Genomic DNA, 17,636 nt, shown 5'->3' with positions numbered 1-17,636 from the left:
TTGTTTCTGTCCGGCCCCTCCCTGGACTCCAGCTGGAACCCGGCTGCCTTCTGGTGACCCGGGCTCCCCTCCGAGGCACAGCAGGAGCCTGACACCACGTACCTGCGGCCACAGTGGCCCGAGCTCACTGGATGCTCCCTGCCCTGCGCGTCAGTGCCCAGCTCTTTGTCTAGCTTCCCCTCAAAGAAGCAGAGCTGCGTCGGCTGCAGGAAGCTGGCATTGTTCACAAGCCGGTCTTGCAGCTGCCCATCCATGCTGACATGGAGCCCGATTTCATTCAGTTTGCCCTCTGTCCTCTGCCACTCAAACCCAGCTTGGCTGATTTCTTTGGAGGCGTCCATCCGGCCCCCTGCAGGCTGGCCCCCACCGAGCTGGCTGTCCGAGGCCCAGTGCAGCGCGGTCTCTCCCACAGCCTCCCCCGCTACTGGCGCTCTGACACCGCCTGATCGCACGATCCACGGAGCTGGCAGTGACATCACAGCAAGTCCCCAGCATTCGTGACAAGATCCACCTCCCCCCCTGCTCCTCTCAACTCAAGCAGCTGGGTGCTGAATCAACTTACAAATTTTAAAGGAAGGAGGAAGATGAATGAGAGAGAGAGAAAGGAAGAGATGTGCTACTTCTCATGTTCACATGCCAGGGTAAAATTAAAAATGTAATTTCCTGCAAACCAGCACTCCGTTTAGCTCTGCAATTGGAAGCATGGCGTGGAGCCAGCGTGGGTGCTGAGGGAGTCGTTACTCCGGCTTTCACTGATACGGATCTGCGTGTACCACACACTCACTTATCTGACACTTCACCCACTCAGACAACTGTTTTAAAAATAAGCCAGACTCAGTTGCCAATCCCCAGCCATAACCCTTAAAGAACAATGATTCCAGAAAATCGCTTAAAATTTCACTTAATCCCCCGAATGTCATATGAAAATTGGAGGCACTCATTTCTCAGAGGAAGAGTGGGTTTGTTGTCGTCATAGCAACCTACCAAGCTCACTTGAGAACAGATTGGAATGGAGTCCCCAGAGCCCATGAGAGCTCCCTGGAGCTCTGCAAGTGGCAGCTCAATCCAGGGTCCGCGGGAAGACCACAGCCATCTCAGGGCTTTGGGGACAGGTACCTGGTTACAAGACGCTCATGCGACAACAGACCCCTCACATGCTCACTCCTGCCCCTGCTCCCCTGGGCTCCTGGGACAGGTGGTCTCCATCCTCAGCACCAGCCTGTCCCTCCAGCCCACAGGCACTCCGCTGCCACGTGAACAGTGGGGCAGTTCAGCCTCCTCGGACCTCCGAAGGTAGGAACCCTGGCCATCTGCGGCTTGGGGTTTGCCCGCCCATCAGAGCCCAGTGCCCTCTTTAATGCAGCATGGTCCTTTGCTGCCCTGGCCTTTGAGCTTATAAACTGTACATTCAGGACGGAGGGATACACAAAAGACAATTCTCAGGGGGGAGGGGGTTACACTTAAAGAAAGGGCAGAGCATAATCTACCTTGAACAAAAGTGATCTTTGTTGCCTTGCCTATGAGTCACACCATCTTGTACTAAAATAGGAACTATGAAATATTCATCAAGAATACATTAGATGGCTCTAGCTGGTTTGGCTCAGTGGATAGAGCGTCGGCCTGCGGACTGGAGGGTCCCGGGTTTGATCCCAGTCAGGGCACATGCTTGGGTTGTGGGCAGAAGGCAGCCGATCAATGGTTCTCTCTCATCATTGATGTTTCTATCTCTCTCTCCCTCTCCCTTCCTCTCTGAAATCAGTAATATATATATATATATATGTGTGTGTGTGTGTGTGTGTGTGTGTGTATGTATGTATATATATGTATGTGTGTGTGTGTGTGTGTGTGTGTATATATATATATATATATATATAAAAATAAATATATTAGGTGTCTTTTACCAAGATGAGGAAACATTAGCTTGATTTTTTAAAAGCCATCTGCAATCAGCTGCAATGATTTCATGAAGTTTTTAGCAGCGCTTTCAGAAAAACAAGGCCGGGTTGGATTACTCCTCGTGGGTCTTTACGATCCCCAAGGCCACCTCAGAGTGGTTCCCTCCCTGGGGCCTCTGTCCGAGCACCTACCCTCTCTGCTGCTCAGGCCGCTCGCCACTTTACTCACGTCCCCAACAGTGCAGGGCCCCACCTAGCACGCCCTTCACAACGTCAACACCCAGCACAGGGCTGTGGTCAGAGCGGCAGTGCTGCGACCGAGGAAAACATGAAACCCCGTTGAACCTGAGCCCCTCCACCCTCTCCTTCCTCCTGACCTCAGCCGTTCAGTAGTGAGACCTGTCAGAGCACAATCCAGGCTCCGGTCGCCGCTCTACACAGCACGTTCGCTCAGGCACGGGAAGTGCGGACACCAGGGGATGAAGGCGGTGCCAGCAGCTCGGAGGCTCATCGGTAATAGGAGGCGAGGAGACCTGGGGGCAGACAGCCTCGGGGAGGGAGTTAGCAAAGCCCGATGGGCTCTCTTCTCTTTGTAAAGATCTACTTCCAGCTGAACCAGATTATGGACAATTAAACGAGGAAAGGGATGACAGCAGGTGAGGAGGGTGCTCCTGCAATGCCGTCCAGACAGGCCAGAGGCAAAGCTTTGGAAAATCCCTTAGAGAAATCAGGTGTGCGCCCGAAACCCACCCGTCCCACTGGTCACTCCCCCAACACACGCACATGTGTGCGCACACTCACTCACTCACTCACTCAATTTACTGACACTTCCTAGCTCTGGTTTGGGGGGATGATTTGGCCTGGGGCCAGAAGACCATGTTTTGAGATCTCTGTGCCACGTAACAGCTCTGACTCTGAGCAGGGCATACAACTGCTCCTGGTCTCAGCTTCTTCACCCACGAAGTGAGGGCGTCTGTGAGGCGCCTCCCAGGCTCACACTTCGAACGGCCACATCTCCTTCAAAAGGCTGCACCACATTCAAACCACAGGTGTGCTGCACTGTCCACCCCACAGTGTGATTTTAACTTGGGCTCCAGAGGCCAGCTCCCCAATAAGCCTGCCCTCCCCTGCAAGATGCCACCTGCTGGCAGAGGCCGGCCTGCGGGCGGAGCAGCCTGTCTGAAGACAATGGTGATCCGAGTTGGCTGCCATATTCCGAAGGGGCAGAGAGGAGCCCAGGCGAAGAAAAAGCCAGACCCAAACCCTCCCCACCAGGACCGAACAAGAAAATGCCCAGGCAAAGCTGGAACTGCAACCCCTGCTACCTGCAACCTCACCATCCTGCAGATGCTCTCCCCACTGAGCCGAACCTCTAGGGCTTGTTTTAACTGCAGAGAATGAGGAAGGGAGGGTGACTTATTCCTTAGCAGTTCTCTGCCACTCTTCCATTCTCAAAAGCATTGGCATGTGTGCGAAGTAATGTCTGCACAGGCCTGCCTCCGAGCTCCCTGCAGGCTGCCTGAGTAAGCAGGTCCTCCTGCTTCACCGAGGAAAGTGCAAATGCAGGGGGGGTGCACACACAATACAATAGACAGATGATGCAGTACAGAGCTGTCCCCCAAGCCTATCTAACTATTCACCAACGTCACCCCAATAAATTCAATCAAACCTGAAAAAGAAAAACGTAGACCCAGAGGCTGGTACAGAGGGGAGAGGCAGAGTGACTTAAAGTCTGACTCGACTGTTACTTTGGCAACACACACCAAGGAGGAGGCGAGGAGGAGGAGGAGGAGGAGGAGGAGGAGGAGGAGGAGGAGGAGGAGGAGGAGGACGAGGACGACGACGGGGGTCAGCAGCTCCCGGGACTGTTTCCTGGCCGTTTTCTTTCTCCTGAACTCCAGGGCCCTTGGTTTCGCCTGACTTGTTTCCTGAGCCCATTTCTCCTATGCTCACTCCTTCCATCTCTACCTCTATGACTCCTAATAAACTTTGTCTTAAAAAACAAAAAAGGATGAAGGGTCTGTTCCTCTCCAAAGGCGGCGAAAGCTCCCTGATGGCCAGCACAGAGGACCCAGCAGTCCGATGGCTCTCCAGCGCTCTAGTCCAGCACAGAGCTGCAGACGTCATCGCGGCCACAGACGCACGGTCACACCTCCCAGCACCCCATGTGTCAGGCAGTGGGTGAGAGCTGCCGGCAGTCTTGCAAGGTTGAGCGCGCCCAGGGAAAAGAAACGTGCTTATAAACCAGAAGACAGATTCTAGGCTCAGCTGCCACTAGCATTCCGCGCCTCTGGGTTTTACTCCTGCTCACTCACAACTCCCTTCAACGCCACCTCCTCTGTGAAGTCTCCTAGACTCTGACAGAAACACATTCCGAGGTGTTCTAAGTGACATCACAGGCGGAGCAGTGAGCCAGTTCATGGCTGCGGCCCACAATCCTGATGCAGGTCGGAGCCAGTAACCACTTTTTCCTTGAAGACTGCACGCTGTCCAAGAGCTCCGCCCGCTTCGCCTTGCCACCCTCTATCTGTGGCCCATGGGAGTGCTTTCAAAGCACCGTTTCCCCAAACACAATGTACGGAAGTGCCTGTCAACCCCAGGACTGCGGCATGCTGCCTGCCCCGTCCCGCCCCGCCCGCTGCGGCTGGCTTCAGCTGGCTTCGGCTTCGTGCCCCAGGGCCTGGCCCTTTATGGATCACTAAATCCTTTCTGCCCTGGATGCTGGCTCCTTCCTGCTTTGGCAGCACTTCACTTGCCCTGCCCTTTCCCGGGATTTGGAAGCTACAGCGTAACTGTACCCATGTGCCTCTGCCGGGAGCTTCTAAAGGGCGGGGTCACACCTGTCCACTCTGCATTCGGCGTCCAGCACGGCGCCTGGCACACACTAAGCAGGCTCTTGGGCAGACGGGTAAACCCCTCTGCACTGGTGCTGAAGCACGTGCCCTCACCGTCCCATCACTCCCCTCGCCTAGGCAGGCGCAGATCTGAAATGTGCCTGGGGCTGATGATGTTTAGGCTCCATTCTGCAAGTCTGAGGAAAGTGCATGAATCCCCCCCATGCATCTGGTCGAAGGTGGTCTCCACGGCTCTTTGTCAGACCACAGGACAGACATGCCACGCCTCGTGGGAGCTGGCTCCGCCGCAGGGCCCATCTCAGCGGACGCATTGGCGGATGGGTCTGGTTTTGCCTGTGCCCTGAGCTAGTCCTCGACGGGTCCAGGCTTTGGTCCTGATCTGCTCCACAACTGGCTGCCCTGCATTTCTTATCCGTTCCTCATGCAACAAAGCTCCTTTCCAGCCTGACCAAATGCTCCCTGCCACTGTCTCCAGGGGACCGTTTCTGCCCGTCATCATTACAATACAAGTCAGGAATTCTACTGCTGACAAGGCCTGTGACACGCATCAAAGCTGGAGGCTGTACACTTGCTCTCTCTCTACTTACCTGCAGAAGCACTTTAAAACCACATTCAATTACATTTTAGAAACATTTCTTAGTACATGAGAACCAAGAGAATCACGATTCTCCCTGATTAACTTTCAAAAGTTGGAATGCAAACAGACGAATGAAAACAACTGGAGCTAGTAATCTGACTTATGTGACCCTTGACCCAGGTCATCCACATGGGGACCCACAGAAATGGAGGCCACACCAGTGGCCCACCCACAGCACAAACCTAAACTAAGTGATTTATGGAAACACCCTGTCAAGGAAACCTAACATACAGCCATCAGTCCTCCAGGTCAGCGCCAGCCAGGCTCACCTGCCCCAGAAAACAGGACCGCTCCCCTTCTAAGCAAGTACATATCTCGGCAACAGCCCACGTCAGAAGCTGTTGCTTGTCACTGGTTTCCTGAACCCTTCAATGCTACTTGCCAGCCAGAGGGTGACAGGGTAACAGTGGGGGAGGAGATGCGAGGGGAAGAACCCTTGGAGTGGAACAGCTGACATGTGCTGCACTCCTTTCAGACTAGATGTTCTCATTGAAATAAGGTGAGGAGAACTGTTTAAGGGCGAAAACCATGTGAGATAGTGCTGAGCACATAGTAAGTTTCTCTTTAGTTGTGTATGTATATAGAATTCTCCATAAGTTTCATTAATATTCAGCCAGGAAGATGAAAAAGCCAAAGAATGAGCGAGTCAGTGGGAGGAAGCGACAGCAAAGGAACCTCACGAACGGCGTCCTGCTAAGGAAAGGGGTTACCCAGCGGCACTTCTCCGGTTGTGGAAGTGGAGCAAGTTCTAAACTTACCAACCGTTTCTTCAGAGGCTGCACATATTTTATTTATGTACAGGGGCCTTGAAACTGCTAGGATTTGGGATTTATACAGTTTCACACCAAGAGAATTTCCCCCCATAAACTGACATTCCCGGCTGATGGAAGTCAGCTGATGGGCTCAAGCAAACTAAAGAAAAAGGAAGAAGCTGAGAGAAAGGAGGCCGGGTGCTGCCCCCCAGAGGGAAGGGCTGTACACAGACAGGCTCCCCTAGCTGTCCCGCCCGAGCACCACGTGCCAGGGGCCCTGCACCCACCGCTCTCCTGGCTCCAAGGGGACTTCTGTGGAGCAACAGCACCCACGGGTCCCTCACGATCGCCTGTCAACGTCACAAAACACACAGTCCCACAGGCAGCCCTTTCCCGACAAGCTGTGCTCAGCCTGGACGGGGTGCCTGGGGGGAGGCAGGCTTGCATTTCACTGTGTCCCCCCTTTGTACCATGTGAATGTACTACCTATTCAAAAACGAGTACAAAAAGGGTTTAACTATTAAAATGTATAGATTACATTCACATTAGGGGAAAGGTATTCTAGAATTCAGAGAAGAAACAATAAATTTTGTCCAAAATCCATCACCCTCTCTGCAGCCCCTCCGCGAGGCCACGCCTCACACGGGCTCTGAGCCTGGCCTGGCCGAGGCAGGCCCGCAGCTCTACAGCCTCTGCTTCCTTCCAAACCAGACAAACTCTCTTTCTCCATCTCTTGGAAGATACTGAACAGAAAGAGATGGCGCAGTTTCAGGAAATGTCCGTGCCCTCTGCATCCCTGCTGAGACGAAAGCAGCGACCTATAAACTACATTAAAGCCCTGGACAGAACACTGGAAACCTGAACAGAAGCGGGAAGCTCCTGCATTCCACCTCCTTTTCTGCAGTGGCAACAGGAGAGCTAACAGAAGATCAACACAGCCGAAACCGGTGTGGCTCAGTGGATAGAGCGCCGGCCTGCGGACTGAAAGGTCCCAGGTTCGATTCCGCTCAAGGGCATGTACCTGGGTTGCGGGCACATCCCCAGTAGGAGATGTGCAGGAGGCGGCTGATCGATGCTTCTCTCTCATCGATGTCTCTAACTCTCTATCCCTCTCCCTTCCTCTCTGTAAAAAATCAATAAAATATATTTAAAAAAAAAAAAAAAGAAGATAAACACAGAGAAGATGAGCAGATCTTATGCGAAGCGCCACCGCCAGCATCCTGCGCTCACAGCGCGCTCCCCACTGGGAACAAACGCATGCACAGCACACGCTTCGCCCCAACAAGCCCACAGCATGCCCCCACCCCTGGCGCAGCCTCCCCAAGCCCAGCTGGCTGCCAAGGCCAAGTGGCGCCTTCATCTCTGGAGTTAGCAGCTGCAGCGTGCACGGTGGGAGACAGGGACTGAGAAACAGCATCTGTGGGCTGTGAAAACCTTCAAAGGCCAGGAACCAATTTTTGGAGGTTAGGCTCAGGGAAGTCAGGGTTAGATGTATACTTTTTGAGGGTGTGTGTGTATGGTGGGGGGAGGCAGATAACATTTCAAAATCTTTAAGGGATCATCTTCCTTAATCTCATGTGAATTACTTGATTGATTAGAGCCAAAAATGACAAAATTATGAGGAACCCACATGGGCAAGTTTCATAGACCTGCCCGTGGATGTAGACTGTTTGATGGACACAGTCTAAGCCCAAAGCTCTACCCCACAGGCAACTGCAGGCCAGCGGCTGTAAGCAGTGGACCGTGAATGACGGGCTGCCTCGTGAGGTCCCCCCCTGGTCTCTCCTGGAAGCACAAGCGACGGCTGTGCCAGCAGGAGCCCGTTTCCCTGAGAGAGAGAGAGAGAGAGAGAGAGAGAGAGAGAGAGAGAGAGAGAGACACCCGGGGGCTGGGGGGGGTGGTACAAGCAGGTTCACAGTTGCTACCACACAATAACTAGACAGTAACAATAATTAGTAAGTAATAGTATAAGAATAAACGGATGTAAAATGCTTTCTCCTCCTTACACAAAATGATTAAACGTGGCTGGAACTTTTACACATACAAGGCACACTTTAAACAAAAAATTAAGGATAGTGGATAGTGACAGCCTTCTGCTAAGCAATTCATTGTTTGAAATTCACCTCCACCTAAAACTCAAGGTTCCTTGCTGGGTAAAAAGGCATGCAACGAAGTCACCACCTCCTCAAGCTGGGCACAAGACATGCCTGGGCTGCAGAAAACACATAATTAGAAGTTATACGTTTTTCATGCCAACAAATCACTGATTATTAACAAGGAGAATTAAAGTCTGGATGGAACCAAAGCACAAGCTCTGTGCCTCTCTGATGCGGACTCAAAGCCACAAGCACACACACAGCGCCGGGCAGGCTCCTACCGCTGGGCGTGGCGTGCTTGGGTCTCTCGCGCTCCTGGACTGCAGTAGACTTTGGCAAAAGTGGAGCAAGTCCTCGGGACTTGGTGGGTCTCATGTAGCCTTTCATTGGCTCTGCCACTCTTTTTTCTTCCTTCTTCCCTTCGCCCAGAGCCTTCGGTTCAGATTTTTCTGTCATTTTCTCAGGTGCCTCCGAGGCCTTATCTTTGGGTTCTGGGAGCTGAAGCCCCTGACAGGCAGTCACTACTAACTTCTCTACCGCACTCGAGGGGGCAGCGCCAAGCTGGCCATCGAAGAAATCCGACTGGAGTTCTGGTGCTGGCAAGGGAGCATCTGCTGATTCTGTGATTTTAGGAGCCAGGCTACTTCCTTCCCACTTACCCTTTTCACTTTTTGGAGTCGAAAGAGTCATCTCCATCTCCTTATTCAAACTAGTGGGGCCCCTGGACTCTCTGCCTTCAGCATGTTGGTCCTCATAGCAAAGGGGCTTTTGTGGTCTGTCTCCCGGGAAGTCGGCAGTATGACCGGAAGCAGAACCCTCCCCAGCCTCGCCCTCTCTGTTCACTGGAGATGCTGGGACAGGACTCCCACCGGCTCGCACCCCGGGGCCTCCGCGCTCAGGTGGTGTGCTCTGATCTGCTGTGGGCACTGCAGGACGGGGGCCCTTGGCTGGTTCTGTGATTTCCTCTGCTGGACGCTTAGATGCCCCCCTGGGCACTGACTCAGATTCTCCCCCCGCATGCCCTCCGTCTACCCCTGCTTTGTTCTCCATGGGCTCAGCAAGCTGCTCTTTATGCTCAGGACAGCGGTCCCCAGGGCGCTGCCCTGTTTCTGCGGCTGCGGGGAGGGTCAGGGCACCTCCTCCTGGGCTTGCACAGGGCCTGGCAGCAGAGGCGGCTGTGGCTCTTTCCTGCTCTGGGACGCCATCTTTGCTGCAATGACCCACCACTGACCATTCGGAGATCTGGGCCAGAGCTGTCCCTTGCCTACTTTCTGCCAAGGTGCCTGTAAAGGCTTCACCTCCCTTTACTAATTGAGGACTAGGAGTGGGCAGCTTTTCACAGGCTGCTGAATGCAGAGCCTCTGGAGGGGCTGGCGTACTCATGGCCTCAGATGGTGTTTGGGGGCAGGTAAATGTAATGTTTCTGTTTTCATCCACATAGCCCTTTCCTTCAATTCTGTGGTCTCCTGTGGCTTCCATGGGAACATGTCTTTCTGTTGCATCTGTCTTATTCTCCAAAATGTGCTTCTCAGAAAAGCTATTTTTCACCTTCTGGCTTTTCCCGTCATTACTCCTTTTGCTCGGGCTGTCCCTCGCTGCAGTGGGCCCCTGGGCTGCATCTGTCTTACGCTCTGCAGGCGGGACTGAAGGGACAAGTCCCGCCCCCTGGCTTTGGTCTTGGCAGCTCACAGCTGTCACCTGGGTAGCTACTTCAATAACAGCAGCATCCTTGGCTGTACTTGTTTTGTTCCCACCCAGAGCCCCGAGCTCAAAAGAATTAACCTCACTATCTCTAGCCTTTCCGTCAACCACCTCCACTGTGGGTGTATTTGACGTCCGTGAGAACAAGGGCTCGTGGCCGATGGGGAAAGGGAGTCCTAAGTCTTTGTTTTGATGGGGAGCGCCAGCACCTCCATCCCTCCCTACGGAAGGCGGGCTGAGGACTTCTTCCTTGCTCTCCACCCTAGCAAGCTGTGCAGAGTAATTATTTTTAAACTTTTTGTTTTTGCCTTCACTGCTTCTTTTTTTAGGCTTTTCAGAAACCCTGGGAGCTGCCTCGCGATCCATCCACGGACACTTTCCTTCTTTGCTCTGGTTACTGGCACCCAGATCTATGGCCACAGCTCCTCTGTCTGCTGTGGTGCTGGGAGTCTGAGTCATACCTGACCTAGTTTCCAAAGGAGTCAACATCTGCAAGGTGCTGGCCACACTGGGGCCAGTCTCCTTAGGCCCCCCCGCGAGCCCTGCCTCAGGGAGAGCAGCCCTGACCCCCAGCTGCTGGGAAGAATCCAGCCTCGGCTCCTCCCTCCCATCCCCAGCAAGCGCTCCTTCTGCTTCAGGGGCTGGCGCACTTGGCCCCCGGGCAGCTCTGCCCTCTCCCTGGCTGTTGGGAAGGACTGGCAGCTCAGCCCTTGCTTTTGCCTTCCCAGAACTCGCTCTCACTTTCCCAGAACTCCCCCTTCCCTTCCTGCTCTTGCCATCACCTGCTGTTCTCTTAGGTGGTTCATTCCCGGGCCCAGGAACCTGAATCTTGCCCTGTGGCAGCTGCTCCGAAGCTAAGATGCTCATCTCTTGTCCTTGCGTGGGAAACACTTCCTTGTGAAGTTCCTTAACATCCTCAGCTGCTTCAGAGAACTCTTCCTGTTTGTCAGTCTGCAGCGCGGGCACTGTCCTTCCGTCACTCCCTTCTTTCAGGCTGCTTTCTAGTGGATTATTTGCTGTTGAAGTGTGTGTCGGATTAGGCAGCTCTTTTGCTGCTGTGGGTTTTACAACTGGCCCCGGAGCCTCTTGGTCCGAGACAGGAAAGCAACCCTCCTGGGCTCTGACCTCCCAGGGAGCTTCTATTTTGTGTGCAGAAACTTCCGGCAGGGACCCCTCTGGTCTGAGAGGGGTCGCCAGGTGGGGAGCAGTCTGTGGTTTGCACCCACCCTGCTGCAGAGATTTCCTGTCTTGGCTCTGTGGTTCTGACTTGTTACCTTTGACCTCTGCCTCTCTGCTCAGCTTGAGCTGAGAATTCACTGCGGCTTTAGGGGATTCTTCCCAAGGACAGGAAGGAACCCTGGGGCTTTCCCAGACCAAGCTCTCGGCGGCCGGTCTGGCTGTCCCAGTGTCAACTCCACCATCCTCTTCCGGGCTTTCCCTGGAGGCCGGTCCATGCTGTCCGCCCACAGTGGCAGGCTGGCTGGGGCAGACACCTGGTTTCTGTGGGTCAGCTGCCACGGGACGGCCGTCAGCCTCCCGTGCACTGTCGTCACCCCAGGGCCCCCCGCCCCGGGGTGGGGAGCACCGCTTTTGCTTTGGTCTCTTCTTTTTCTTCTTCATCATTGCTGTGCTCTCTGCCTCCCAGGCCTCCCTGCCAGGCTCCCGCTGTGTCTCAGGGAAGGCAGCAGGAGTGGTTTTCCTTTGGCTCCCCGGCTCACCACAGGGAAATGAGCCCGAGACCCCGCCCGGCTCTGGCACGGAGCAGGGGCCCAGCCCGGGATCGAGAGTCTTCCGTGAAGAGCCTCCCAGCAGCTCAGGAGGGACCCTGGCGGGCCGGGGCCGGGCGGCCCTGCGGTCCCTGGGTCTGCACACTTGTTTGGCTGGTGTGGGAAGGGTACCTGCAATACACGAAGATGGCCAAGATTCCAAACAGAAAACTCCTTGTTATTGTTTCTTAAAAAGTCCACTTATTGGCTCATTTAAGTAGTCTATTTTCGCCAACCCACATCATAATTCATTTAGGAAAAGTTTTTTTCCTGAAATATTTCTCACCCTTAACTTTGATTAGCAAATATTTAACAAAGATCATCATCTTAAATGTTTTTTTCAAACATATTTACAAAGTATTTAAAACTGCAGAAAAGAAATTCAGAGATTTCCTAACCCCTATAATAAGTATTTACTGCCTATGACTCTCATCTGATACTGGTATATATTTGTCATTATTTTTGTTAGGCACATAATTCCCAGTTCTGCAATAAAATGGTAAACTCCTGTTTCTTTTTGGTGGCATTTGAATTTATAATTCTAAGAGTCTGTCACCAATGTTATACTAATCAGTTATCAAACTAACCAGATAAATTCTGGGAAACAGACCAGACTAAAAAAAGAAGAAGAAAAGGAAAAGGAAAAGATACTGAATTCGTATTTGGGCCAGAGAAATAATCTCATCGTTCCAGAACCAGAACCTCCTATTTTAAAAGACAAATGTGTTAGATTTCAATTTCTGTTCCTAAATGTCCTTCCCCAAAGTCAGAGAACGATACGTAATGCCAAGCAGGACGATGATTGAAAACGACTGGGAGAAACACCTTGGAAGTGTTCCAGGAGTCACTGCTCCAGCCGCCTGCCTCCACGTCACGGCTGCAAGGATCTGAGTCCCAGAAAGGCCCATGAAGAGCGGGTCTCGGGCAGCTCTTGTCAGGTCTGACCCGTGAAATGCCTCCAGAGACTATTCAAATACTTACCCACCCAATTCCTCCAAATCTTACCCTTTATTAAATACCTCAGATCAATAATTGCTTCTCTTAAAAAAATTGCTAGGCTTTCGTACCCTACAGCATTTACAACATTTAACTTGGAAATTAATCAGTAGCTACTAGTATTTGGTGCCATCTCTTAAACTAATTCAATTACATAGATCTTTGGTTTCAGTGTTCATGCCTGGGGACTTCTCTTTCCATCAGGCTGTAATAAAACGATGGAAGGGCAAGGGCCCCGACTTAGCTACCTCTATGCTTCAGCATGGTGTATTTTGTGGATATTAAGAACTTGATAAATCTTTATTGATATGCGAGTCACTAAAACGACATCTTAAAAAAAACCTAAACTTGCCCTAGCTGGTTTGGCTCACTGGATAGAGCGTCGGCCTGGGGACTAAAGGGTCCCAGGTACGATTCCGGTCAAGGGCATGTACCTGGGTTGAGGGCACATCCCCAGTAGGGGGCGTGCAGGAGGCAGCTGACTGATGTTTCTCTCTCATCAATGTTTCTAACTATCTCTCTCCCTTCCTCTCTGTAAAAAAAAATCAATAAAATATATTAAAAAAAAAAACAAACAAAAACCCTAAACTTAATTGTGGTACTTCTTGGTGCTGGCTCTTCAGTGTGCAAAGCACAGGAATGTAAGGGAAATAAATCATAGTTCCTGCCCTCCAGGTCACATTCTAACCATCATGGGAAAGCAAGCAGAGACTCAAGATGATAAACTATGCACGTCTCTGGCTCACAATAGAAAGTAACGGACTTGAAGTCAGGAAGCCTCCGGGAGCAGGGCCCCTCACAGGTAAGGGCGTAAGAATTATCTGCAAACTCGGGAGGCTGAGGTGGAGCCGAGATCACGCGTTTCTGACGAGCTCCCGGGCGGTGCCCATGCGGCCGGGCTGTGACACTGTCACCGGGGGTTCATGGAACTGAACCAGCACACTCCTCTCACAGCGGGGCAAGCTGAGGGCCGTTCAGTAACCTGCCTGCGACCACACAGGACAGAAGGGGGAACAGCTGACCTGCATTAGGTGTCCTGGGTTGGCGTGGTGATCACTGAAAAGTAGATAACAAGCTGACTCTTTGCCCAAACAAGACAAAATCTAAGAGAACTGACCTCATCAACGGTCTGCTGATCACCACCTGCGACCAGGGGCAAGGCCACGGCCACACCCACCACTCCCAGGGCAGTGGTTCCCGACCCACCTGAGGGCGCTGCAGGCGGCTCCGGAGGCTGACGGCTGAGCGGCTGCCTTTGCTCTAGTTTCTCTGGCACAGATGCCTCGTCTGGTGGCAAGGCGGACGTTTGGCCCACGGCTGTGACTGGCTCTAAAGGTGACAGTAAAACCACACAGGTTTCCAAGAAGCACGACTCAGCTATTTCTCCACTTCCAGAGCTGGGGACGGAGGAGCGTTTGAGGACTGAGGGGCTGCAGTGAGGGCAGCAGGGAGGGGGTGGGGGGAGATGGAATTGGAGGGGCTTGTTTGTTTTGTTTTTAAAATGGGACAATAACAAATGCTTGCATGCTGGTGGGCAGGGCCCACTGGAGGGAAAGCACTGCTGAGAGGAAGGGAGAGCGCCTGGCGGGGTGCTCGCTTGCCCGGAGCACTTTCCTGGGCACCAGAGGCTGGGGGCTCCTCTCTGGTTGATCATCTCGATAATCCCCAGTCGGGCACACAGGGGAGGCAAACAACCAATTGATGTTTCTCTCACATCAATGTTTCTCTCATCTTTCTCTCTCCCCTCCTTCCTCTCTCACTAAAGACATCAATAGAAACATATCCTTGGGTGAGGATTAAAAGAGAGAGAGAGAGAGAGAGAGAGAGAGAGAGAGAGAGAGAGAGAGAATGAGAATACCAGAGCAATACACAAGAAGAGCAAGAAGAGATGGGATCTAGTACAAAATAGAGAGGTGGCCTTAAGCAGAAGCAGGGATGCTTACTGCTAGGAACAGGAGGGGCGGAGTCTCTGGACACAGACACAAGCAGCCAGGCAGGCAGATGAGGAGTGCGGCTGTGATGCCCCCCTCACCGCTCACTGACCTATAAGGGGAACAAGCTCGGCAGAGGGTGGGGATGAAGAAGGTGTTGGAGGAGGTGAGGTGAGAAGGAGCTGTCTGGGAGAGCAGGGATGTGTAGGGATCTGCAAAGCACTGTCTATTTTCCCTGGCCCCAATGGAGACTGCCCCCTGGTGGACAGAAATACTGAGAGCACATGAGAGTCCACACCTGGGGAAGCCATGGCAGCAGGCACAGCTGAAGGCCCCTCGTTCCGGAGAGATGCGAACTGGGGGCCCTCACTTGGCTTTCCTGGTGTCCGTACAGTTCCCATGTCCTTCACCGGAACTGGGGCCACCTCTGTTTCTGAAGGTGGTGCAACATCCTTAGCCAGGGATGGCTCTGGTTCTGGAAGCAGAGGCACATCCTTGCCCGGGGCCACCTCTGTTTCTGGGGGCGGAGCCATGTCCTTGACCGGGGCCACCTCTGTTTCTGGGGGCAGAGCCATGATCTTGACCGGGGCCACCTCTGTTTCTTGGGGCGGAGCCATGTCCTTGACCGGGGCCACCTCTGTTTCCGGGGGCGGAGCCATGATCTTGACCGGGGCCACCTCTGTTTCCGGGGGCGGAGCCATGTCCTTGACAGGGGCCACCTCTGTTTCCGGGGGCGGAGCCATGTCCTTGACAGGGGCCACCTCTGTTTCTGGGGGCGGAGCCATGTCCTTGACAGGGGCCACCTCTGTTTCCGGGGGCGGAGCCATGTCCTTGCCTGGGGCCACCTCTGTTCCCGAGGACAAGGCCAACTCCTTGGCTGTGGGTGATGCAATGTCCTTAGCCAATGCCATCTCCCTTTCTGTGAGTGACACCACGCCTGCAGCTGGAGCCACGTCCATTTCCATGGGTGGTGCCCTCTCTGTGTCTCTGAAGAGCACTGCACCCTTGGCTGGGGTTTCCTTTGCTTCTATAGGCAGTACCACGTCCGTGACTGCAGACACATCTGACTCAATGGGTGAGTCCATGTTCTTGGCAAATGACACATCTTCTTTGGTAGGTGATGCCACGTTTGTGGCCAGTGCCACCTCTGTTTCTGTGACTGGCACCATGTCCTGAGCCAGGGCCATCTCTGTTTCTCTAGATGGTGCCATGTCAGCAGCCTTCAGTCCCATCATCGTTTCCGATGCTTTGGTCGATGTCCTCTCTTCTGATGCCATTTCTCTCTCCCCGGCTGGCTCTAAGGGAAATACGTTGGACATTTAGGAGCCATCATAGTCTGCTCAGAGTTCTGCATTCAAAACTCACTTTCTCAGAGCACAGGAATATCTGGCTTTTGTGAGCCTAACACCCCAAACATAACTAAGAAGCTGGCCAGTTAATGCATTTGTGCCTACTCTGACAGTCCCATTACATAAAAGAAGAGGCTATTGGGAGAACAAATAATGGAGGAAAAAAGGCAATGAAGAAAAACATCCAATGTTTAAAAAAACATACAGGTTTATAATTACTGTCAGAAAGGGAATGTGGGCCCTAGAATCTGAAATCTGCACCAAATTAAAAAGGGATTTTCTTTGCCCATTAACCCCAAGTCTTATATCTCAACTACACCTACATTTCTCTAGCTGTGAAATCAGTAATATAAGTTTAAAAATATTTGTGACAAATCTGATATTTTTGTCTACACTGTTATATGCTGCTAAGAAATACTGCAACCACACACCGACAAAGAGGGGTTCTAATCCTTACCTGCTGTGGGTTGCAGAGGTGGCGTGGCCTCTGGGGAAAGGAAGACCCCCGCCTGGGGGGAGTTCGGGGCTTCCACAGGCCAGCCCTGAGGTACCACTGCTTCAGGAGTCAATGTGTCGCAAGGAAGGTGACCTAATAGTGACACACACACAAACATGTCAACATGGGGGAAGAAGCAAGCTTTCTACCTGCCATGAGCACGCAGACCTGAGGGAACACGCCAGGGGAAACAGAGCAGACAGTGCTGGGTGAACGCTGCTGACACTCTCTAGCTTCCTGGCTACTGCGCAGGCTGTGCAGTGTCACCAGACCCCGGGAGTGCGATGAGTCAACCTCCCAGCGTGTGTTCAAAGATTCAACATCACAACTGATACAACAAAATGTATAGTAAAGAATCGAGGGTCTTAATTTTCTCACCCATAAAAAGAGTTCACACCTCCTTTTTCAAAGTTAGAAACAATTTTGTGGAAATGCTTTGTAAATTATTAAGAACTAGATAATGTCAAAAGATTATTATTATGCTGTCCACTGCCAGACTTAATAGTGCATTTAAGCCCTAACCGGTTTGGCTCAGTGGATAGAGCGGCAGCCTGTGGACTGGAGGGTCCCAGGTTCGATTCCGGTCAAGGGCATGTACGTTGGTGGCGGGCACATCCCCAGTAGGGAGTGTGTAGGAAGCAGCTGATCGATGTTTCTCTCTCATAGATGTTTCTAACTCTCTATCCCTCTCCCATTCTCTCTGTAAAAAATCAATAAAATATATATATTTTTAAAAAATCGTGCATTTAATAATCCCTTGCCATGAACATTATTACAGTTTAGCTAGAGAGGCAAGACCTTTGACATAGATCAAATAACACAGAAGATATAGTATGAACGAGGTGCTGTCAGAGTTTAAAATCAACCACGAGGACCAGAATAGCCACAGAAGGCTTCCGAGGAGAAGCAAGAGCAAGAAGAGGAGGGAGGAGTCAATGCCAAGGACAGAGAACAATGAGCAAAAAAGCAGTACGGAGAGGCCACAGGACAAGGTGTGTCTGGCACTATGAGGTCAGTCTGATTCAATGCTGCACACCTTGGTATCAGCCAGGGAAAGACGGTCAGAGCGAGCAGGGGATCTGAAAGCCAGAGAGAGTTAGGCCTGAGCGGGGAAAACAAACAAGGCACGTTGAGTCTTACTCATGAAAAGGAGATGACAAAC

The 17,636-nt window shown here is 52.4% G+C and overlaps 1 protein-coding gene across 1 annotated transcript in view; it reads right to left on the bottom strand.

The window, feature by feature from the left end:
• MAP4 (microtubule associated protein 4) overlaps positions 1–17,636 on the bottom strand; it is a 107,498-nt gene that overhangs the window by 21,942 nt on the left and 67,920 nt on the right. The window contains exons 6-8 of the mRNA XM_081106321.1: positions 16,436–16,567; positions 14,928–15,926; positions 13,905–14,027 (exon numbers count right to left, since the gene is read on the bottom strand). Coding sequence (XP_080962447.1) covers positions 13,905–14,027; positions 14,928–15,926; positions 16,436–16,567 — 1,254 coding nt within the window. The remainder of the gene's footprint in view (positions 1–13,904; positions 14,028–14,927; positions 15,927–16,435; positions 16,568–17,636) is intronic.

The sequence above is a fragment of the Myotis nattereri genome (genome assembly GCF_964212035.1).
Source record: "Myotis nattereri genome assembly, chromosome: 14".
NCBI classification, from domain to species: Eukaryota; Metazoa; Chordata; class Mammalia; order Chiroptera; family Vespertilionidae; genus Myotis; species Myotis nattereri.
This window is presented reverse-complemented; position numbering and strand designations above follow the sequence as displayed.